At 39.4% G+C, this 24,558-nt stretch overlaps 1 protein-coding gene across 7 annotated transcripts in view; it reads left to right on the top strand.

Moving 5' to 3' along the window:
• Window positions 1–20,334, top strand: part of CD86 (CD86 molecule) — a 64,477-nt gene extending 44,143 nt beyond the window's left edge. For 2 of the 7 annotated variants that reach the window (XM_057306679.1, XM_057306678.1), the window contains exons 3-8: window positions 1,240–1,575; window positions 4,299–4,601; window positions 7,673–7,825; window positions 16,490–16,535; window positions 18,652–18,728; window positions 18,954–20,334. In XM_057306679.1, coding sequence (XP_057162662.1) covers window positions 1,240–1,575; window positions 4,299–4,601; window positions 7,673–7,825; window positions 16,490–16,535; window positions 18,652–18,728; window positions 18,954–19,003 — 965 coding nt within the window. In that variant the 3' untranslated portion in view covers window positions 19,004–20,334. Of the gene's footprint in view, window positions 1–1,239; window positions 1,576–4,298; window positions 4,602–7,672; window positions 7,826–16,489; window positions 16,536–18,651 lie in introns of all 7 variants that reach the window. The other 5 variants (XM_057306681.1, XM_057306680.1, XM_048215097.2 and 2 more) reach the window with 3 other exon arrangements.
• The last annotated feature ends 4,224 nt before the right edge of the window (window positions 20,335–24,558 follow it).

Here is a 24,558-nt window from a genome sequence, read left to right as displayed (position 1 = left end):
CCTTAATGTCAATGACTCTTCACTGAAGTCTGGAATGATGACGCATTATTCAAAACCCACCCTAACATTCTCCCCAGGGCAGCATTTAACTTTATATTAACTAAGAAACAGCATTTCCCACTAACCCTGCAATTCTCACCCACCACTGCTTAATTTCTTGGCCAACTCTCAAGTAATTCTGTGACAGAGAATAGGCCCTACAAAGCCCTATAATTGATCACATTTAAGGAGTTAGGTGGCACACATCCCTTCCACAAACTACAATATGTTCAGGGGTGGAAGCCTTTCCCTAAACTCTTCCAGCATGTCCTCCAGGGGTTGTAAAAATTTCCAGTGGCGATGCATACTGGAAAGAGCAAGTGTCTCGTACCTGGGGTTTTCCCAATACTCCAAAAGCACATCCTCACCTTCTCATCTATGATTCATTTCCAGCATTTCATTCATGTACCTTAAATGGTCTTTGACCACCACAATCCCAAAACAACCATCATATTGGCCCAGTTCTCCTTCTGATCCCTGAAAGAGCTTAGAGAGGTCACTGAAAATAGAGGCTTTGGTTGACTGTGTCATTTTCAAACTGTTTTACATCCTTGGGCAAGCTGGCCATGGAAGTAGCATTCATGAGGAAAGCTCTATAAAGGGAACTATTTGAATTTCAAAGATATTACTCAATGCGATACCCAACTAGTAAGGCATAATGAAAGGGGGATGGATATTAAATTTATTACCATTATCAGAAATATTTTCACTGTAACAGGCCAAGGAATAAGGGGATGAGGAGGGGAAGGAGAACTTTTGGTAATGGTATAGAAGTAATGGAGCTTGAAACAGCTACAGTGAAGAGAATCAGTATTTAGGTTATAGGAAGGTTAACAGATGGGTGGATGCATTGTCTAACTCTGCTGTTTTTTCCTGGTCTGGGATTTAAATTCACAGAACCATAATACTGGGAAGATTCTTGGAACACTTAGTCCACCCCTTCACTAAACTGGTAAGGAAACTCAGCCTGATAGTGGTTGCAGTTTGCACAAGGCCTACGTTTAGTTAGCAGTGGAGTGAGGACAAAAGTCCCATTCTCTAGATGCCAGTATGTATGCACATTCCAGAGTTTAATACCTAGTTCTTCAGTATTATTACTGGTAAGATAGCATCTGGGTATTGAATAAAGAGAAACGGAGTTGTTTTTTTCTTCTTCCTTCTTGTTTCTCCTTCCCTAATCTCTACCTTTCCTTTTTTTAGGTGCTGCTTCCATGACGAGTCAAGGGTATTTCAACAAGACTGGAGAACTGCCGTGCCATTTTACAAACTCTCAAAACATAAGCCTGGATGAGTTGGTAGTATTTTGGCAGGACCAGGATAAGCTGGTTCTGTATGAGCTATACCGAGGCAAAGAGAACCCTCAAAATGTCCATCCCAAGTATAAAGGCCGCACAAGCTTTGACAAGGACAACTGGACCCTGAAACTCCACAACATTCAGATCAAGGACATGGGCTCATATCAATGTTTCATTCACCATAAAGGGCCCAAAGGACTAGTTCCCATGTACCACATGGGTTCAGAGCTATCAGTGCTTGGTATGTAGTCAAGGGCACATTCAGATCCCTGGTCTTCTCAGAGACAGCAATGAGCAGAGAAATGTTGTGTGTGTGTGGGAGGGGGGCCGAGGGGGTGGGAGGGTTGTGAGTGGTACCTGTAGAGAGAAGGCAGGAGATAGCCATTTCTGGGAAGTCCATTTGAAGGGAATGCAGGGTTTGGTGATAGGGAACTGAAAATCCTTTGTACTTTTTATAGTTTGCTTCTGAAGGATCAGTAAGAATTTGCTTTGGGGACAAACTAGAGCTAACTGAACAAAGGTAATGTGGCTAAGGGAAAACCACGAGTAATTTGGCCATTACTAAGTTTACATAACTATACAGGCCTCAGATCTCTTTTACATTCATTTTTTTCCTTTGGTCCAAGATTTCTCACCCACTGAGTCTTTGCCTAGAGCTCCTAGTGAAGGTGACAGCTGATTGATTTGGGTTTTTCCTTCAGCCCCCTGGTGGTCACTTATGAGTTGTTTGCTGCCCAACTAAAAGCCTGCTAGACAAAAGGGAAATAACCCAGCACACATAATCCTGAAGCTGACAAATCAGCTCCTCTTTTTTTTCCCAGGCCTTGAAAAGCCTAAATATCACTACAGACCTTTTTTATTATAATGCTGTAAAATTAATTATTTTTTATTTTGATGCACAGTTCTGTTAATTTTAACATACATATACATTTTTGTAACCACCACTATAAATAGAATACAAAACATTTCCAACACCCTAAAAAAATTTCTTCATGCTTTTGCTTTATAATCGTAACCTCTCCATACCCTTAAGCCCTGTTTTGCATCCTACAGTCTGGACTTTTTTTTTTTTTTAAGATTATATTTATTTGACAGAAAGACACAGCGAGAGAGAGAGAGAGAGAGAGGGAGAGAGAGAGAGAGAACACCAGCAGGGGGAAGGGGGAGTGGGAGAAGGAGAAGCAGGCTCCCTGCTGAGCAGGGAGCCCGATGTAGGGCTCCATCCCAGAACCCTGGAATCATGACCTGAGCTGAAGGCAGATGCTTAACAACTGAGCCCCCCAGGTGCCCCAAGTCTTCTCTTTTTTGAGAACATCACATAAACAGAGACATATAGCATGTGACCTTTTAAGATTGGTTTCTTTTATTCAACATAATGTCTTTGAGATTTATCTAAGTTGTTGCATGTATCAAAAGCCTGTTCCTTATTATTGCTGAGGAGCATTCTGTTTTATCCACTCAACCCACGGAAAGACACTGGGATTTTTTCAGTTTGGGGCTATTATAAATAGCTGCTGTAAACACGTATAAGTGTGAACATAAGTTTTCGTTTCTCTAAGGTGGATACCCAGGTGTGGCATTACTAGATTCAGATTGACTTTTGATGAAACTGGAAAAGGCAGATCAACACCGAGTCTGAAACCACAGAGTAAAGAAAAGGCGAAAGTAGAAATAGAATGAGGAGCCCTCCCTTTAATTAAGCCTTATGTGATTCAAACTAGGCTGTAGGACTTTTAGAACATTTTGCCAAGTGATAAATAAGTGTTTTCAAGATATGGACAGATACCATTGAGGAACATGGTATATTTTAGGTGGGACACGATCATTTTTTTTATTTTAACCATCTTATATTTATTTTAATGTATTAGGAAAAACAATAACTAACTTATCCAACCTGTGATTTCACAGATAATGTTAAGGAGGCCAAAGGAGGTAGCACCGTGACAATGCACTTCCTACAGACCACATAAAGTACAAGCGGAGTGCTTAAGTAGTGTGTTGATACGGCAAACTTAGAAAGGTGACATGCAAATCACTGGTTTTAGAGACAATAAGGTAAATTAGAAATTAGTATGTAGAACCTGAAAACTATAGTAACTATTGAAGAATATCAAGGGATTTGGCCTAGCGAAAGGCTAGGTGCCAGTGATCTTTGACAGCCATCAAAATCTGAATGGCAAACCAAGGTGAGAGAAGCTCTGCGTTTATCAAAATCATACATTTTCCCAAAAATGGCTTGGTTTGGCCTTCATCTTATAGTACATCATGAAGAAAGCTTGACAATAATACCCAAAACCAATATTCTGATTTTTTTTATGGTATTTATTTATTTTTTTATTTTTTTCCCCAGAAAAAATGATTTATTATGTTTAGATATGTTATATACTGTAATCAGGTTAACTACCCTTTCCTCATTAATGCCATCAGTTGTGTTTGCTTTATTCTGATTTTTAAATCCAAAATCCCCATCCACTCACTTATCACTATCCTGCCTGGGTTTCTAGAAGATATGGCCCAGAGCATGCCAGCACCATGAACTCTGTTAGTGTCAGTCCCTTTCTGATGCTTAGTCTGGCAAGCTGCAATGTACCCCACGAGACAGCTGGTTTCTAATGTCAGACTACTTCTCCGTCCCAAAACTCCACTCCTCAGAACAATGCCTCATTGTGAATCTTTGGTGACTCAATTTCAGCCCTCCCGTCAATCAGAGAGCACCCCCCCACCCTGATTTATGTAAGCAGGAAGTAAGCATGGCCCAAAGCTCCATTCTTGAAAAATAAATGTGGGGTCCGTATGTGGCTCTCACCATGGGCTGAGGCCCACACTTTAGACACCCAGAGGCTCCCAAGTGTGCCCCCAGTAAGTTCCCAGATCAGAGCCAGTTATTTGCAGTTGCCTTCTAGACACATCTAAATTTTAGACTGATTTCTTTTTTTTTCTTTTGTATCTTTATTCTGCTTTCAGCTAACTTCACTCAACCTGAAATAATGGTAACTTCTAATAGAACAGAAAATTCTGGCATCATAAATTTGACCTGCTCATCTGTACAAGGTTACCCAGAACCTAAGGAGATGTATTTTAAGCTAAAAACCGAGAATTCAACTACTAAGTATGATACTGCCATGAAGAAATCTCAAAATAATGTCACAGAACTGTACAACATTTCTATCAGCTTGTCTTTTTCAGTCCCTGAAGCAAGCAATGTGAGCATCACCTGTGTCCTGCAACTTGAGTCAATGGAACTTCACTCCCTACCGTACAATATAGGTAAAGCTGCTTCCCAAGACTATTTCTTTCATCAGGTATTATACCCAAATGGTTGAGGCAGATCATTCAATATGCCCTGCTTGCCAAGAAGCCTCCAACAGGGCCATTTTGTGGTGGTATTAGGAAGGAACTAGATGGAAAGCTCCTCTCTTCATCTGCTGCAGGGTCCCAGAGACTATGAATATATGCTGCACTTGAGGAAGTATGTTCTTAGACCTGAAACTGACCCAGTCTTCTGGGCTACCTTTGGGTAGAAGATTCTGAAGTTTAAGTCAGAAAATGCAAGATTCCTCCAGGCTAGAATTCATCCATTCATACACACACACACACACACACACACACACACACACATCATCATCATCATCATCATCATCATCGTCATCATCATCATCATCATCATCATCCATCCATTCATTCATACATGCAGTACATGCTCTGAGTACAGAACTATTATAGATGTTGTTGGCTGCAGACATGAAACCTAAAATGTGTAAGGCATGGGGGCTCTTTGCCTTCAAGTACTTCCAAAAAAATCAGAACCCCATTATGTACACACATGAAAAACTGGATTTTAAAAAGATTGAATTGGGATCTAAAGCATATCCCATGGAAATATGCAAATAAATTTAAAAATATGAGTGACTGATAATCAACTTTATAGGCATTCAGAGGTAGTTAGGTTCCTTGAGGGCCAGGGAAGTCTTCCTAAAGGAAATGGGACCTTAAAACACCATAAAAGATAACTGGGCTTTAAAAGTATGGTGAAGGGGTGCCTGGATGGCTCAGTCAGTTAAGGGTTTGCCTTCGGCTCCGGTCACGATCTCAGGGTCCGGGGATCAAGCCCCATGTCCAGCTCTCCGCTCAGCCAGAGTCTGCTTCTCCCTCTCTTTCTGCTCCTACCCCCACTTGTGCTCTCTCTCTCTCTCACTTTCTCTCAAATAAATAAATAAAATCTTTAGGGGAAAAAAAGTAAAAAAAATAAAAGTATGGTGAAGAAAGGACAGGTATCAGACTTGTGGTTTCCTGAACAGAAAGAAAAATTCTCAGACAGCATCCAAGCTGAGAAGGTGAGAGGACAAAAATCAGTTAACAGTATTTGATATGGGCACAGGTTGTGGTGGTGGGCAGAAGTGTCAAGGAAAGACTAAGAAGCAAAAATTCTTGTGGCATGTTGACAATGTGGTACAGGGTCCAGTCCAGCTGGAGGAAAGGGTTGAAACTAAGCAATGTCCGCTAATAGAAAGAAGCCTAACATTTTAAAGTCCTGGCTTTGCCCTGGGGGAAATCCGTGTTTGAGACCCCACTTTTGAGGAGCAGTAACTGCAAGATTGTCTCCTGGTATAAAGGCACTCTGGCACCCACACTGTCCCTATCAGTGCTTCTTCTGATCCTGACCCCTCTCTTCCCACACATCGGCCTTCTGCTTACCTTGGCCCCTTCTCCAATTCTGGCCCTTTGGTTTTCCCTCTCCTGAGGCATCCATCGAATTCCTTGCTTCATCCTCTAACCTTGCTGCTTCCTTTCTCCTGCTGTCTCATTGTTCAAACATAACTTGGTCTATGGACACATTCTTATGGACAGCCCCTGGAGCCAGTCCCTCTCAGTAAGCTATACAAGTGGGCCAATCCCTTCTCTTGGTACTGATTTCCTTCTTCTAATACATCTCTGCCTCTGAGAGCCCAGTAAGTAGTTAGGCTGCACAGGAGCCTGGTTGCTTTTACTGTAGCCTCTCTTGGCCTAATAGAAGCCTCTCTCAAAAAAAAAAAAAAAAAAGGAAGCCTCTCTCAAACTATCCCTGTTTGGAGCCAGCAACACCACCACACATGACATGCCTTGGGGCCTTCTGCCATGGCTTCCTCTGCCATGGCTCCCAGAGTCTACAAATGAATAGGGCCTTGCCATCCCTATAGCTTCATCATGGCTCACCTTTCTGCTGTTTCTCAACTACTGCCCAAACCTTCCCAGCTACCACAATCTTCAGAAACATTTCAGCTCCAGCTGCCTCAGGAAGCCAGGGCTTGCCTCTCTGTATCCCTGTTCTATGGCTTAACCAGAGATAGTATAGGCCATTGAAGCAAGGAATCTTTTTGGGTGTCAAAAGGTAGCAGTCTCCATGTTATCAAGTATAACCCCCCTTTACTGGTAATGCCAAACAGGCTCAAGTGGGATAAAACTAGGACAGACTCAAACAGTGTTGGATATGGCCTGCTGCATTGCAGGCCATATCCTAATGTCCTTTTCCTAATGTCCCAGGAACGGGGCATGTGTCCACAAGTTGCAGCTAAACTAATAGGTCAGCTGGTATTACTTTCTTGTAATTTGAGATTAACTATCAGAATGAGTCCCATAAATGTCTATAAAATGGGCCATTCAGTTCTAAGCTTTCCCCTCAAAATCTGTTTTTCAACTTCCTGGAAAATTAGAAGTCCCCATGCAAGGAAGAAAGTCCTGACCTCCCAGGAGCTGATTCTAACCCTGATTCCTCAGGGCACAAAGAGATATCAAAGGTTTTCTAGTAGGTGATACATTCTGAAAGCCCTGTTTCTTCCACTGTAACCTCAGTGGAAAAACAAACAAACAAGCAAAACCGGAGGTATTTATCCTGTTATATTTGTCCAAATGAGGTGTGTCTGAAGCCTGATCTAGAGATGATAGTGGATGGAGAAATTATGACAAGGGAAACTTCAGGACCTCAGGCCTGGCTATACATGGGCTAAAGAAGCAGGGTGTTGCACAGATGACTATACATTCAAAGCTTAAGCGTGGGTACCATACCTACATGCAGAACTAAGGGCCAGGTTGACTTTCTTCTTCTAGATCACAGTCATTGTCATCTCAACCTTTGGGAAGGGAAGGCAGCTTAGTCCAGGCATTTGGCCAGAAGCACTGGTTTGGTTCTAAGCTGCTAAGGCCCTAAGCCTGGGACTTTCTATGACCTCATATTGTGGATTTCAGGCTCCTCTGGCAGTAGAGCCCTGGGGAGATGCTGACTTGTAAATGAAGACAACAGTAATTATAAACCTTTTATAATCGATCTTCCTGGCTGATTAAAAACTTGTGGTCATTTCTAGATGCACATACGAAACCCCCCCCTGCCCAAGACCCCATCCTCTGGATTGCGGCTCTACTTGTAATGTTGGTCATTTTGTGTGGGATGGTGTTGGTGTGCTTTCTAACACTAAGGAAAAGGAAGAAGAAGCAGCCTGGCCCCTCTCATGAATGTGGTGAGTCAGTGCTTGTCCCCTCTGCAGATTGCCATTTTGCAGCTACCTCTGGTCAGCTGCCTTCTGGAGCTCATTGGCTGAGCTCAGATTAGCAAAAAGTCAGCAAGTGGTTGGAGGAAAAGGTTTTCCCTCAGGGTTTGGAGCCCGTATAGATGGGACTCAACAGTGCTCTGGATTTCTAGGAGAGGCAACATTTCTAAACTAAGGTCTACAAATGTACTTCTGGTTTCCAGACAAAGCTGATCATTCCTTGCTTTAGCTACCTCACTTCATAAAGTTACTGTGAGGATTCAAAGAAGTAAAATCACGAAAACACTTCTAAGTGTTAATGACTATGGACCTGGCAGTGTTCAATCAGGGAATCTTGGGGGTGGGGGGAGGAGGATTAGATGACCATAAAATTTACTTTCTTATCTCTAAAAGTCTAGGTTTCTGAGAAAAAAAGCAGGATGAATTGTTCCCCATTGACTTTTTAAAAATAATATTAACTTTTATTGATTACCAAGTATTATATACCCATTACCAAATATGCTGAAAAAAATATCTTTAGTTCTCCTAGTAGGAAAGAAATGGTTATACAGACAACATTTTGGTGTATATCTTCCAGATTTTTCTGGAATCTATGTTATTTTCTGTAAGTGAAATAATATTATAAGGACTGTTTTTCACAGTTTAGATAATATCATATATGCTGTTTTCTAATTTATTTGTACTAGACATAGTAAGAAAACTTTCAGTGTCATTAATTATCATTCTATAGCATCATTTTAAATGGCTGTGAGATATTCCATTTTGTGGATACACCTTAATTTATTCAACCAACTCCACATTGTAGAAGAGTTAGATTGTTCCCATAGTTTTGTTATTGTAAATAGCACTGCACTGAGCAGCCTCCTCATTGACTTTTGTAAAAGTGGCACTGTGCTTAATGGGGGACAAAGAGGTCCCTGACTTTATAATAATCTTATGCCTCTTTGTGGTTTGGGCTGGTTTGGGCAAAGTTGCAAGGTAAGGTTGGACTTTATCTCAGTAATGACTGTACTAGAAGTTTGGTTGGTGCTAATAATTAAGGTAACTTTCTTACTCACTTTCGTAAAAAGCACCAGATGAGTAATGCTTCTGATCAGCATCTTATTTAAGATTTCACTGTACCGATTTTAAGATCCACTAGAAAATAGATGGATGACATTAGCAGTCACTCATTTCATCCCGATATATTTTAAAAACAGTAAATTGTGGCGTGAGTATCCAATTTCAAGAAATGAATACAACGCTTATGGTAGAGTCATATTCAAACTGCTAAAATATGGGGTGTGCTGATGTAATAATAGATTTCTATGCTATAAAAGTGTAAAATTCAGAGCACAGGGACAGATGTACAGATATATCATGCTTATTGAAGCTTTGGCTTTTCAAGGTGAGAATTTTGAGCTGTTTCTTTCAATCTCATTGCCATTTAAAATTAGCTAACTATGCAGAAGCTCCTTCAGCTTGGAAATAAGCTGTTTCCTAATTTACTTTCACATTGGACTGATTAGCTTACAAATGAAACAAAGAATAAGGAGAAAAAGAAAGGAAGAATGTTTCTTCCCCCAAGACACAATCAGAAAAATTCAGGAGAACAGAGTTCAAGAAGCTGTGTGTGTGTGCATAGGAAATGGCCAAATCGAGCTGTGAGTGGTAAAAGGCAGACTATGACAAGAGAATATAACATATGACCTCCTCCCCCCAAGAATGTGATAAAGAATATTGCTAGGAAATTTTGGTCAGATAGTCACCTGTGCTAGTGACTTTGGTCAAAAAGAAGAGTCTTGATATCACTGGAGGAGGAAGATGTACCAAGTAACCATGCCATGTAGATATGTTTGTAAATTTGGGTTCTGTAATTCAGCAATGTCTGCACTTCCTTTGTGGATACCTCTGGAATTTTCTGTATGATAGACTGCGTAATGTCCCCAACAAGATGTCCACCTCCTAGTCACAGAACCTATTATATGTTATCTCACATGGCAAAAGGGAATTTGCATATGTGCTTAAGGTACTGACTTTAAGATGATGAGATTAGGTGGGCCCCATCTAATCACATGAGTCAGAGCCCCTTTCCCAGGCTGGGTTAGAGAGATGAGATGGAAGGAGGAGAGATCCAAATCTTGAGACAGGCTTAACCCACCATTGCTAGCTTTGAATTTGGAGGAAGGGGACATGAGACAAGGAATGTGGGTGGCCTCTAGAATCTGTGACTGGCCCTCAGCTGAGAGCCAGCAAGGAAATGGGGATCTCAGTCACACAACCACAAGGAACTAAATTCTGCTGAAAAACAGACATGGAAGCCATATGATCCATCCACAGAGACACAAGCTTACTGATAAGTAAGAAATTCCGGTAGGAATTTCTCCAAAAATGGTGCTTCCCCCTAATCCAACATTAATCCATTTCTCAGAGGAGATGGCCCTCAAACTAACTGGGCATCAAAAGTCCTTTACAGTGTTTGTTCGGTAGTTATAGTTTTTCAAGGCCCCAACCATCCACATTTACTCTGTTGGGGCCAAACAGAAAGGGAAATGCCACTGTTATTCTAGCTGGTTTCTAATCTCTCTTCTCTTTTTTGATTTGTCAAATAGGGCAGACTAGGCATGAGAAATTGTAACCTTGAATTACAGTCTTTTCCCAATCAGAAGTTACCCTATCAGCTTACCCATGGGGGAGAGAGACTAAAATAGCTCCTCCTAAAGTTTTACTTCCTCATTTGGGTCTTGTGTGACTGATATCTGTATGTAATAGAGCCCTAGCAACCAACAGTTTTTACAGTTTGCTGCCTTCCACCAACCGTGGAAGAGTCTCGGCTCTTTCAGGAATGATTTCTTAAAGGGCAAGTGTCTTTTCTGAAATAAATAATTTTAACCACTATTTAGACAGAAACCTTCACAGGACTTAAAAACTGAAAGTTGATGATATCATCACATCTGGCCTTCAAAATGCTAAATTTGTAATCAAATCCACAAGTTTAGAATCTGCCTTTTTATTGTCTGCTTCCATTCATTCAAAATAGAAACTTTTTGTTTTTGAAATGGTGATGATTTTGTCATGGGTATGAAAGGACAATATAAGTATTCTATGTTGGTCTGCAGACATCTGAAATACTATATTCAGTTACAAGTAAGCATTTTTTTAAGAGAAAGTTTGAAAAAAATAAAACCTAACCAGATTTACAGTGTCTAGAAGCTCAGTCAAATAAGAAATTGTTCAAGTAACTGAGAATGCTTAGCCAGAAAAGAAGTCTTGGGGAGGAGAAAAGTGTTCCCTTCAAATATCTTAAAAGCTGTCACAGGGTACAAAGATCTTACTTAGCTGTGGCTCCAAAGGGCATCTCAGTGCATGAACAGTATGAGAAGATGTAAAGAAATAAGACTGAATTTTCCAACAGTTACGGCTCTTTTAAAATTATATAGAAGACAAAAACTTCTTCCTCCTATGAAAGATTAACTGCTACAGGAATGTCCCTCCTACTGTAAACAACTAGAAATCAGACAAAATATGAAACAACTGTTTTCAGTCATAAGACAATAAGCTGTAGAAAACTGTAGTCCATGAAAGAAGGAAAAAGATAAGGTGAGCCCTATGATTGCCCACAACTTACTGCCTGGAATCAGTTTCCAGGCTACCCTAAAAGTAGGGGCAGCCCTGATACCAAAACTGGAAAAAAACATTACAAAAAAAGAACACTATACATATCTTGTGAAAATAGATGGCAAAATCCTTAACAAAATTACCAACTACAATCTAGCAAGCTATTAAAAGTATGATACATCACGATCAAGTGGGGTTTATTCCAGGAATATAAGCTAGGTTCAATGTACAAAAATCAAGCAATAAAATTCGCCATATTGGCAAACTAAAAAGAAAAAACATGTAATCACATCAGTGGATATAAAAAAAGCATTTGGCAAAATTAATACCCATTCATAATTTTAAAAAAGAAAGAAAAACTGTCATAAAAGTAGGAATATAGAGGAATTTCCTCAATCTGACAAAGGACATATACCAAAATCCTTCAGTTAGCATCATATTTAATGATGAAAGACTGACTGCTTTCCCCATAAGATCAGGAATGAGGCAAGGATACCACTCTCACTACATTTCTTCAACATTATACTGGAGGTCCTAGCCAATGCAACAATCAGGGAAAAAAATAAAAGGCATACATATTGGAAGGGAAGAAGTAAACTTTTTTTTCCCCCACAGATAACATGACCATGTTTGTAGAAAAGCTTAAGGCATCCATAAAAAAACTATTAGAACTAATTGTGTGGGCATCTTAGTGGCTCAGTCGGTTGAGTGTTTGCCTTCTGCTCAGGTCATGATCCCAGGATCCTGGGATGGAGTCCTGCATCAGGCTCTCTGCTCAGCGGAGAGCCTGCTTCTCCCTCTGCCTCTGCCTGCCACTCACCCTGCTTGTGCTCTCTCTCTCTGTCAAATAAATAAATAAAAAATCTTAAAAAAAAAAAAAAGAACTAATTGCGTGTAGCTAAATCTCCAGATACAAGGTCAATACACAAAATCAAAATCAGTTATATTTTATGAAAAAATTGCCATTCTTTCCTTGAAAGAAGGGGATGAAAACACACAGATCCTAGTACATAAAAGCAATGCATTTTCAAAAACAATTTGTGTATCTGAAGTAAATGGCTAAGAAAGTCAAAAATATAGTCAGCCTCCTTCCTAATAAAATAGTTACAAATTAAGAAAAAAACACCAAAATCAGTTACATTTCTATATACTCACAACAAACAATTTGGACACTGAAAAAATTTTTAAATAGCATTTACAATAGCATCAAATAATATTAAAAGCTTGGGAGTAAGTTTTTAAAAACAAGTAAAAGACCTATACACTAAAAGCTAAAAGACATTACTATTGACAGAAATTAAGGTAGGCCTAAATAAATGGAGAACTATGCCATGTTCATGGATCAGAGGAGTAGATATTAAGATATCAATTCAGCCCAGGGGCACCTGGATGGTTCAGTCTGTTAAGCATCTGCCTTCGGCTCAAGTCATTATCTCAGGGTCCTGGGATGGAGCCCTGAGACTGGCTCTTGGGCTCCCTGCTCAGCAGGAGTTGCTTCTCCCCCCTGCTTCTGCTCTCTCTCTCTCTTTCTCTCAAATAAATAAATAAAATCTTTTTTTAAAATGATATCAGTTCAGCCCAAACTGAACTATGGATTCAATGATATACCAATCAACATTCTGGCAGGCTCTTCAGTGTAAATTTAAAAGCTAATTCTAGGGGTGCCTGGGTGGCACAGTCGTTAAGCGTCTGCCTTTGGCTCAGGGCGTGATCCCAGTGTTCTGGGATCGAGCCCCACGTCAAGCTCTTCCGCTGGGAGCCTGCTTCTTCCTCTTCCACTCCCCCTGCTTGCGTTCCCTCTCTCGCTGGCTGTCTCTGTCAAATAAATCTTTAAAAATAAATAAATAAATAAAAGCTAATTCTAAGTTTCTTGGAAATGCAAAAAACAGAATTGCCAAACAATTCTGAAAAACAAGATCAAACACAGACAACTTACACTACCTAATGTCAAGGTTTCCTATACAGCTATAGTAATCAAGACAGTGTGATATTGGTGAAAGCAGACATACCAACCAATGGAACAAGATGGGTAATCAAAAAGTAAATTCACATGGTCAACTGATTTGGACAGAGGAGCCAAGGTAATTCCATGCAGAAAAGGGTAGTCTTTCCAACAACGGTTTTGGGACAATTAGATAGCCACATGGAAAAATATGAACCTCAACACACAAAAAATAACTTGAAGTGGACGATAGACCTAAAAATAAGAGCTAAAATTAAAAGACTTAAAAAAAACTGGAGAAAATCTTTGTGATCTTAGGGTAGGCAGATCTTAGATAGGACACAGTAAGCACAAAGCATAGCATAAAAAGTAAAAATTGATAAGCTGAACTTCATCAAAATTAAAAACTTTGCCCTTTGACTTTGTTAAGAAAATTAAACTCAAGCCAGCCACAGACTAGGAGAAAATGTTTGCAAAATACGTATCTCAAAAGGACTTATATTCATAATGTATAATTATATATTACTACCCACTAAAGAACACAATCCATTTAACAAAAGGTTGGGAGAAAAAGACTTGAACACATACTTCACAGAAGAAAATATACAAATGGCCAATAAGCACAGTCACACAGTCACAACATCATTAGTCATTAGGGAAATACAAGTTAAAGCTATAATGAGATACCACTACACACCCACTAACATGACTAAAATTAAAAGGCCTGGTAACTGTCAAGTGCTGGAGAGGATGTGACACAATTGAAACTCTCATACACTGCTACACAACCCAGCAATCTTAGATATTTGCCCATGAGAAATAAAAATATATGTCCTCACAAAGACACACACAAATGTTCATAGCAACTTTCTTCATAATATTGAAAGCCTTGCGTCTTAAATTTTCATCAGTTGGTGAGTAGATAAACAAATGGTGATATATTCATATAAGGAAATACTGCTGAGCTATAGAAAGGAATAGACTACTAGTAACATGCTACAACATGGATGGATTTCAAAAGCTGTATGCTACCTCCATACTGTTTTTAAGAGTGGCTGTACTAGCTTGCATTCCCACCAATAGTGTAAGAAGGTTCCCCTTTCTCTGCATTCTTGTCAACATCTGTTATTTTCTGTGTTGTTAATTTTAGCCATTCTGACTGGTGTGAGGTGGTATTGCATTGTGGTTTTGATTCGTATTTCCCTGATGATGAGTGATGTTGAACATTTTTTCATGTGGCTGTTGGCCACTTGTATGTCTTCTTTGGAGAAATGTCTGTTCATGTCTTCTGCCCATTTCTTTTTTTTTTTTAATGATTTTTTATTATATTATGTTAGTCACCATACAGTACATCCCTTGTTTCCGATGTAAGGCTTGATGATTCATTAGTTGTGTATAACACCCAGTGCACCATGCGATACGTGCCCTCCTTACTACCCATCACCGGTCTATCCCATTCCCCCACCCCCCTCCCCTCTGAGGCCCTCAGTCTGTTTCTCATAGTCCATAGTCTCTCATGTTTCATTCCCCCTTCTGATTACCCCCCCTTTCTTTATCCCTTTCTTCTCCTACCGATCTTCCTAGTTTTTATGTTCCATAGATGAGAGAAATCATATGATAGTTGTCTTTCTCTGCTTGACTTATTTCACTTAGCATTGTCTCCTCCAGTGCTGTCCATGTTGTAGCAAATGTTGAGAACTCGTTCTTTCTGATAGCTGAGTAATATTCCATTGTATATATGGACCACAACTTCTTAATCCAGTCATCTGTTGAAGGGCATCTCGGCTCCTTCCACGATTTAGCTATTGTGGACAATGCTGCTATGAACATTGGAGTGCATATGGCCCTTCTCTTTACTACGTCTGTATCTTTGGGGTAAACACCCAGTAGTGCAATGGCTGGATCATAGGGTAGCTCAATTTTTAACTTTTTAAGGGACCTCCACACTGTTTTCCAGAGTGGCTGTACCAACTTGCATTCTTATTTTGTGTTACTAATGGGTTTTAAATTTATAAATCAGATAATATTTAGAATTTTCTAAAACACTTCATTTAGTATTTCTACGGTGAAAAAAAAGCAGTACACTAGGAGAAAGACACCAGGCACAAAAAGACCACATGACCACACATTTATGATCATTCTGAATTATAAAATTCTAAAAAATGTAAAACTATTGTGACATTAACCAGATCAGTAGTTATCAGGGGTTGGGATGGGGAAAGATACCAACTGAAAGGAGACAGGAGGGAACTTTTGGGGCTTATATAAATGTTCTATGTCTTGGTGATGGTGGTAGTTACATGAGTTATACATTTGCTAAACTCACCAAAATCTATATAGAAAATTATTGGATTTTTTGTGTATTAATTATACCTCAATAAAGCTGATTATTTTTAAACACACACACGTGCACACATCTGAGAACTGCCAATGGTAGGAAGTATTCAAAACCATTAAGGATGTTGTTTCACTCCCTAAAGTCCTGCATGGATACCCAGGTTAACAACCCCTGCTGCAAGGCTCTGAGTGGGACAAGAGCACTATCACAACAGTCAACCGAAAGGAATTTAAACCCCAAGTTGCATCAGTGGTAAGCCCATACCAATAGCAGCTCAGGCTTTGGGAGGTCTAGCCAGTTAGAGGTTTTCCCACTTGGGCCCATCCATGCCACACTGTCATACTGGTAGCGCCGGCTGACTGGTAGTGCCCCATTAAGGCAGCAATATCTCCAAGATTTCCTTTTCTTCTTCTAAACCTTACTTTCAGAAAAGGATCGAAAACTTTTCCAATCACTAAATGATTGCTAAAACTAAGTGTGTTACCCCTCCCGGCGGTATTTTTATTTTAGTAAAGAATAGAGCTGTAAGCGAAAAACCTATTTCCAACATTAGAACTTAAGGCACGGTGAATAAAGGTAGGCATTTGGTTTTTGGATGCAAAAAAACCTCCTCAGTTGCATCAAGTAACCATCTATTCCACATATTAGGACAGAATGATTTCTCTCTGAGTCCTAAGACTTTGGATTCTCTTCAAACTTTCCCTCTTTTACTATCTACAGGCAATACATTTTCTGAAGTTGTTTTGGTCTCTTTCAGAAACCAACAAAATGGAGAGAAAAGAGAGTGAACAGGCCATGGAAAGGTGAGTCCTGACCTTACAACATTGCTGAAAGAGGTACCATCTCCAGAGGATCTATAACTTGACCATCAGTTAAGTCTGAGGCATGCTGAGACCTCAGCAAACATGAACTAATAGAGAGGGAAAGGAAAGTTAGGATCTGGAAAGAAATGTTCTAGCTATAAGTGGATGGCAGGATGTCCAATGCACAATGCTCAAGGGGCACAGCAAGCTGAGTCAAGGTAAAGTAAAAAATTAATAGCAAAGTGGTCTGTGTTGTGTATGGGCTGTATATTATTCACCATGGCAACCGCAGTACCTATCATGGTGACTGGACTAGTGGGAATCCTACATGTGTGGAATGAATGAATGAATAAATAAATAAATAAATGAGGAGTGATGACATGTTCCCTTTAGCTTCAGGGTCTTTGCACCTGCTGTGCCCTCTGCTTGGAATGTTCTTCTGCCACTTCTTTATCTCATTCTTCAGATCTTGGTTCAAGCTGCACTTCTAAAAAAACAACCCTTTTTTAAACTAGAGTATGTTAGCCTGTTATCGTGTCATATGGATCCCTATGCTTTTTCTTCATAACACCAGGTAATACTTCATTTTTGAATAATTACATTATTAAACTCTATGAACTACACCAAACTTTATAGAGGGTAGAGATCATATCAGTTAGGCTTATCATTGTGCTGCTAGCACCTAGTGCCGGCATATAGTAGTTGCTCAATAATTTTTTTCTACGGTGAAATTGTAGCAGCAGATATTTTTTAATCCATAGAAAGTAGCCTTTTTATAATACTAACAATTTTCTATAGTTATAATTTCATGGCATCTACTGGTTTACAGATAATGGGACTTACTCATAAAATTTACACTGTCATGGTTTGATAAATATATAACATGTTGAAAAAGAGTTTCATGGAAGTGTAAACACTATTCATCAGGGTTTAGCTTACATTTGCTTTCAGCTGAGCAATATTATAAGTTGTTTGATTTTTATTTATTTTTCATTTATTTGCTTACTTTCTAGATTCTTAACCTAATCATATTCAAATAAGCAATCCTAAATATAGCACAAGGGAAATGTATATATTCTTTTCTTTATATTCTCCTTTGTCCACATAGTAGGGGCTATAGAAGACAAATGTGGTGAGGTGCTTTTTTTTAAGAGTTCAAGTTTTCAGTTGTTTTTAAATTCAATTTATTCAAACTGAAAACCAAAAATTTCACCCAATCTCTCACCCTCACCCCCCACTTCTGGCAACCACCAATCTCCTCTCTGTGTCTATGAGGTGGGTTTTTTATTATTTATTTTTAGATTTCACATATAAGAGAGATCATATGGTGTTTGTCTTTTTTCTCTGTCTGACTTATTTCCCTTATCATAATGCTCTCAAGGTCCATCCATGATGCCCTAAATGGCAAAATCTCATTCATTTTTATGGCTGAATAATATTCCATTATATGTATATACCGTAATTTCTTTATCCATTCATCTATCAATGGACACTTAGGTTGTTTCCGTACCTTGGTTATTGTAATAAGTATTTGTTGAAAGAATGAATGTATGCATGAAGGAACACATAAAGATTCCTGGCAATCATTCCTTTCACAACATGATGGAATCAGATTATTTGTACCTCCATCCTCCCTGAAGAACAGGGCTCTCAAGAATATCAGGGCTCTGGCCACACAGTCATAGGGTCAGGCAATCCTAAGTCAAAAGCCTGGTCACAAAGATATAGTCAATACCCCAGGGTTAACAGCCCCAGAGTGCCCAGCATGTACCTGAATACGCACGCTGCAGTGAGTCTAGGAATCCTGGATGGTGAGCGCAGGTGCTGAGGTCTTGCCTGCCCTCTTAGACTCAGTTCAGATATGGTCCAGAAGAGCCTCCAAGTAGAAGGCAGGAAGTAATCAACATATGGCAGGGGCAGGTCCAGACAAAAATAAAGGCAAGTGAATTGAAGGAAGCATGAACAGCACATCTCCACCATTCTCTTCAACAGTTTGTTTCTCCTTGTTGCTATTTCAATGGCTCCCTGTATTCTGCCCTATCACTGAAATCTAGAAAAAGAAAGTGGGTCAATTGTGAAATCTCACCCAATTCCTTTTCTGTTGTTGTTTTTCCAGACTACAACCCCATGTACCTGAAAAAGCTGATGAAGCCCAGTGTGTTAACATTTCGAAGACAACCTCGGGCGACAAAAGTACTACACATTTTTAATTAAAGAGTAAAGTCCATATGACCATCCATTGTTTATATGCCTTCGCTTTCAAATTTTGGGTTACTTTTTTTCTTGTCCATTAATATTATTATTACCATTAATAATAGCAGAGGCTCTGGGACTCCCTCTAAGTGAGATAGCCTCCCTATACTGCCAGTTCTGCTCCCTATGTCAGGAGCAGGTTTTAACGGCTTCTTTTCATTTCAGAGCACACTTGTGGGCCGAGCTCACCTGACACGCTCCTGGCTCGGGACTAATGTTTAAGACCAACACCTCCTGTTTCAGATTCAGCCTTCTTTTCTTAATTTTATAAATTGTGTTTTATGTAGAACCCCCCAATTACTGGAATAATGGCTTTTATCTATGCTTAATTCTCAAATAGTGCCTCATTCCATCTTGTATATTTGTGACTACCTCTTCACTCTGGGTGGGAGTTATGTATGTTATGGCTTTATAGTGTTGCTATTAATATTTTGAAACATAAAGAGATGTGTACTTTAATAATGTAATTACTATGCCCTGAGAAAAGTCTACCCACTGCTCTGTGAGGGTCAGTAAGAAAATGATGGCTTGGTGTGCGGACCAAATCAAAATTTGGAAAATTAGGCATGATGGAGATAGAACGAGCTCTGAATCCTGGAGCCACTTCTGTCTGGGCTGCTGTGAATCCGAGGAGGATCCACCTGCCCAACAAGCTATTAATAAGTCTTAGCAGAGAGCACTGTGTAAAGCAGGAAAGCACTATGCACTGTGAACCCTGCTTCTCTTCTTGAAAGAAAAGACTGAGATGATGGCCCAGGGTAACTGTTCAAGAACAACTGAGAGATCACAATACTCAAAAGAGAGAGAGAGAAGGAAAGCTTTTGACTGACAGAGATGCGCATGAAAGTCCTATCTGTCCAGTCCTCCAGCAAGCAACAGGTGAACAAACTGTCCAAAAGGACTGGAGACAGACAGCACCTTCCCTGGTGGTTGGTGAGAAGTTTGGATAATATTCAAGTTATTGTGATTTTCCATCTGGCTGGAGGCAGAGCTGGGGAGGGACAGCTATCATCTTGATAATGGGATAAATGGAAGGAGGCTTAGTACTCTCCCAACTCATGGCTGGGAGAGAAGGATCTAGAGTGGAATTAGGAGGACCAAGATGCAAATCATCCAGAGGCCAACATAGCTGGCAGGTGTCCTAGGAAGGGATCAGCTGGCCCAGAGCAGGACTCGCAGATTTGTGTCTGAGGACTGTCTATGTCATTCTCAACGATGGGAAAGCTAGGTGCACAAGAGGACTATACTAGCCTGGTAGAAATGAGTTAGGTGACCCTGGCATCACTAAGGCAGCATCACTAATGGATGGAGCAGCCTCAGTCCAAACTGAAAGAGAACTTTGGGAGGCCCAACCCACAGAAATATTTCTTCTTATTCTATATAAAGGAACCTAGAAGATTGTAGACAGCTGTGCTAGCCATGCTTGCCTTGTAATATTACCATTTGTGTGTTGTGCCCCGCCTCTGACTTCATTAAGCTCTAAGCATCTTGTTGGTTCCTAACATGTTTTATACAGTGAGCTCTTAATAAATTTTTCTTAAATTGATTTGAAAGTCTCCATTTTCTGCTTCTACTTCAACAGTACTACTCAACCCTTGTAGTCTGACATTACTTCCTCTGCCCTCCTAATGTACTTCCTCCCTCTCAATGTCTCCATGGAAGCCTCATTCTCCAGTCACCCTGGCTGGAGGCCTCTGACTCATCCAAACCCTCTCCTCTTCCCATTTCCCTTAACAATTATATAAAAAAGGGAGGCTTACATGATTCTAAATGTTTATCTCAGTTATGAGACATAAAAAATCAAGCAAAGAAGGTTCTTTCTGAGGACAATTGGGAAATTTAGAGTTAGGAAAGAGATACTTGCTTTTTAGTTTGTAACTTCTTATATTCTGTAATTTTAAACTATGTACTCATATGTACATTAAGCAAAAGCTTAATGTAAAATATTCCTTAAAATGCCTTGATTACAAAATGAATGCTTATAACTATTTTGTATATTTCTAGAGTTGCCAAGAGAGTAAATCTCGAAAGTTCTCATCACAAGAAAAAAAAGTTTGCATCTATGTGTAGTGATGGATGCTAACAAAACTTGTTGTGTCGATCATTTCACTATATATATATAATAATTTGATAATATATATTATATATTATATATCTATAAAATATATATAATAATTTGATATATATTATTATTATGTTGTATACCTAAAATTAGTACATTATATGCCTATTATACCTCAACTAAAAATAAATAAATGTATGTATATTGCATGCACTTAGCACATATTGCTACATGTAGCAATATATATATGACAATGTGAGAAGACCCAGGAAAATTCTGGAAAAAAGAAAACTCCAGGTTCTGTGAGGGCAACAATGTATCTAATTTCTTTACCAATGAATCCTGGGCACCCAAAAGTACCTCAAAGGTATTTGTTCAAAGATTGAATGAAACATTAATGTGTGTTCTGGTGAAAACATCCCTCCGTTGTATGTTAAATTCTCTAGATTTTCTATGTTCCAAATCTGGGGAAAGAAAAGCCAAGAAAAGTTGAAAGAGGTCATTAAGTATAATAATAGTACTAGTTAACACTCCTGATACTCACCTTGTACCGGGGACTCTTCTAAACTGTTAAACTCATTATCCCATTTATTCCTCACAATGACCCTGTGATGTAGGTATGTGGATAGTATGACAATTTTGCTGATGAGGAAACCTAGACATGGACAGGTCAAAGCAATTAACCCAAGGTCACTAAATGACAGAACTGGGGAAAATTCTGCAAAGCATCACTCTTTCTACCCCTTTGTTTCCCAGCCCTAGAAGAGACAACACTTTGGATGGTTGTAGGTTGAGTGCCTACACCACATCCTACACTACACTCCCTCAGCCCTCCAAGGTGGTGCCTCTAGAGGATGCATTATTGAGTTTTCCAGAAGCCATGCCAGCATCTCATAAGGCCAGAAGCTGTGGATGATAAGGCACATGATATGACCAGCAGAAATGAGTTTTTGGCATGTGATGTAATGAGCACTGGGTATTATATAAGACTGATGAATCACTGACCTCTACCTCTGAAACTAATAATACATTATATGTTAATTAATTGATTTTAAATTAAAAAAAGAACACACTAAAACTTGTATAGATGGGGAAATATAAATCATATTTCCCCGACCCTCCCCAAAGGGCAGAATAACTAAATGGACTTTGAGACAATGAATTTAGGAAGAACTATCTGCCATGTTAAAAGTTTAGATGTGAAAAACTTTTAAATTCATCATTAAAAACTGGCAAACCAAAAAAAAAAAAAAAGAAGAAGAAGAAGAAGGAGAAAAGAACTGAGTTTTTGCTCAGAGGGAAAGCAAACTACAACTGCTGCCTCCAACTCCTCCCCCTCCACCCCTACTACTTACTCTTTTGCAATCCACCTACCTCCCTCTGCCATTCTGAAACCAGTTTCATCCACTCAGTGTTCTCACATTTGTTAACTTGGGTTAGAAAGCAAAGAGTCACCTCTGACTACTGCCCTCCAAACTTTCCCTCAGTACCCACTGCCACCCCACCTTCCTGCCACATTTGGTTATCACAAGACCATGCAAATATTCCTCTGACTTCAGCAACCACCCTTTCTTTTCTCATTCAGGTCCTTATTTCCTCAATCCAAGAGCATGACAATCACTACCCAACGGATCCTAGTCTACTGTCTCTCTTCCCCTGTGTTCTGTCCAAAACATCAAAAGGAACAAGGAGATAAATAGTGAAAAAAAGGTCTCCTCACATTCTTTTTCTGTAGACACACAGAGGCAACTACAATCTCCAAGTTCTTATGTATCTTTCCATAGACACACTATGCCTATATGTGTGTATGTGTACATATACATACATAAAAATAGTGTACATGCATATATACATATACATACATAAAAGTGTGTGTGCTTGTATGGGTACGTATTTTTCCCCTTATTAGGTAGATTTGGTTTTATTCTACACCTAACTAAACAGCCTAAACATAAGACTTCTGCTAAGATGATTAAGAGAGACACCAGCCGTCAGTATAATCCTTCATATTAAAAACATATTACTGTATCCGTTTTCAGTCTCACCCATTATACCAGCATTATTGTAGATCTTGTAATCAAAGTGAGATTCCATTGGCTTTCACCATGTCTGCCTGTTCACTCCATAAGAAAAAATACTTATACAGTCCTGCACTATCCTCAGACACAATTTTTTTTAAGAGAGAATATGTGCAAGCAGTGGGGGTTGGGGGTACTGTGGGGGAAGGGGCAGAGGGAGAGAGAGAATCCCAAGCAGGCTCCACACCCAGCACAGGAGCCCAAAGCAGCGCTCAATTTCACAACCCTGAGATCATGACCTAAGCCAAAACCAAGAGTGGGATGCTTAACCAACTGAGCCACTCAGGCATCCCTTTAGACACAAATTTTTGAGCCTGCTCCAATTTGAACAAGTTTTACTGTAGGTCTGGTCAACAACAGTCACCCTGAACTGGATCTCCCATTTCCTGTGTGTCATTTTTTGTCTTTCTTGATTTACTCCCTCACTTTGGTGGTATATATACTCCAGTAGCTTTCTGAGAAAGGATATATGGGAAATTAATTTAATGAGATTTTGTGTATCTGAAAATGTCTTTATCCTACTTTCCCACTTAATTAATCTTTTGGCGTGATATGGAATTTTGGATTAGAAATTATTTCCACTGTTTCTAGTTTTCAGTGTGGTTCTTGAGAAAGCTACAGAAATTCTGACTCTTTATATGTGGAAGCTTTTAAGATCTTCTATGTCCAGTGTTCTTAAATTTTGTAATGAAATGGCTATTCATCCACTGTGATTTACACTGAGGTGGCCTTTTATATCTGAAAACGCATGTCCTTCACTCTAAGGAAATTTTCCTGAATTATTTCATTGATTAATTTTTCCCCTCTATTTCACTAATTTCTCATTCTGTGATATGGATTCTGATGTTGGATCTCCTACACTGATCCTCCCATTGTCTTATCTTTCTCTCCTCTTTTCCATCTTTTTGTCTTTTGTTCTATTTCTTAAAGATTTCCTCAAGTTTATCTTCCAAACTTTCTGTTGTATTCTGCTATCATATTTTAATTTTCAAGAGTTCTTTTTTGGCTTCTGAATGTTTCTTTCTTCAAGGAGTCCATTCTTAATTGTGCAATATCATCTTTTGGCTCTCTGAAGATGTTAATGATAGGTGTTTAAGTGCTTTTCCTCCCTTATCTCTGTGTCCTCCAAGTTGTTTCTTCCTGTGTGTTTGCTTTGGTCTATATTATCCATGTTGGAGGATTCCTCAGATGTCTGATGATGCTTGATTGTTCATGATTAAGAGTAAGGAATTAAAAATTTGTTTGGAGGACCTAAGTCTATGGATGAGCGTGTCAACTTTAGCATTACAGTAAAGGGACCTAGGTGGGCCTTTGCTGGGAAACCATATTTAGATCTTTCCTCTTCTGCTGGTAGTTTTCCAGTATCTTGCCTAAAAGGTGGAAGTCTGGGTGTCAGCACTTTGGAAGCGAGTGAGAGAAAAGAGGTGTGTGTGCTCGTGTGTGTGTGTGTGTGTGTGTGTGTGCGTGCGCACATGTGATAGTGGTGGGGTCTGTGCAGGTTTTATTCAATATGAATAAATGTATTAATCTATACACTTTCAGTATGGTAACTCCATCCTCAAATGTGTGAGATGTTTCCCAAATGAAACACTTTCTGCTTTACGCTCTCCAGAGAACAAGACTCTAGACT

This window comes from Ursus arctos, unplaced genomic scaffold, assembly GCF_023065955.2.
Source record: "Ursus arctos isolate Adak ecotype North America unplaced genomic scaffold, UrsArc2.0 scaffold_4, whole genome shotgun sequence".
Taxonomy (NCBI): Eukaryota; Metazoa; Chordata; class Mammalia; order Carnivora; family Ursidae; genus Ursus; species Ursus arctos.
The sequence above is the reverse complement of the archived record's forward strand: the minus strand, read 5'-3'. Positions and strand labels throughout refer to the sequence as shown.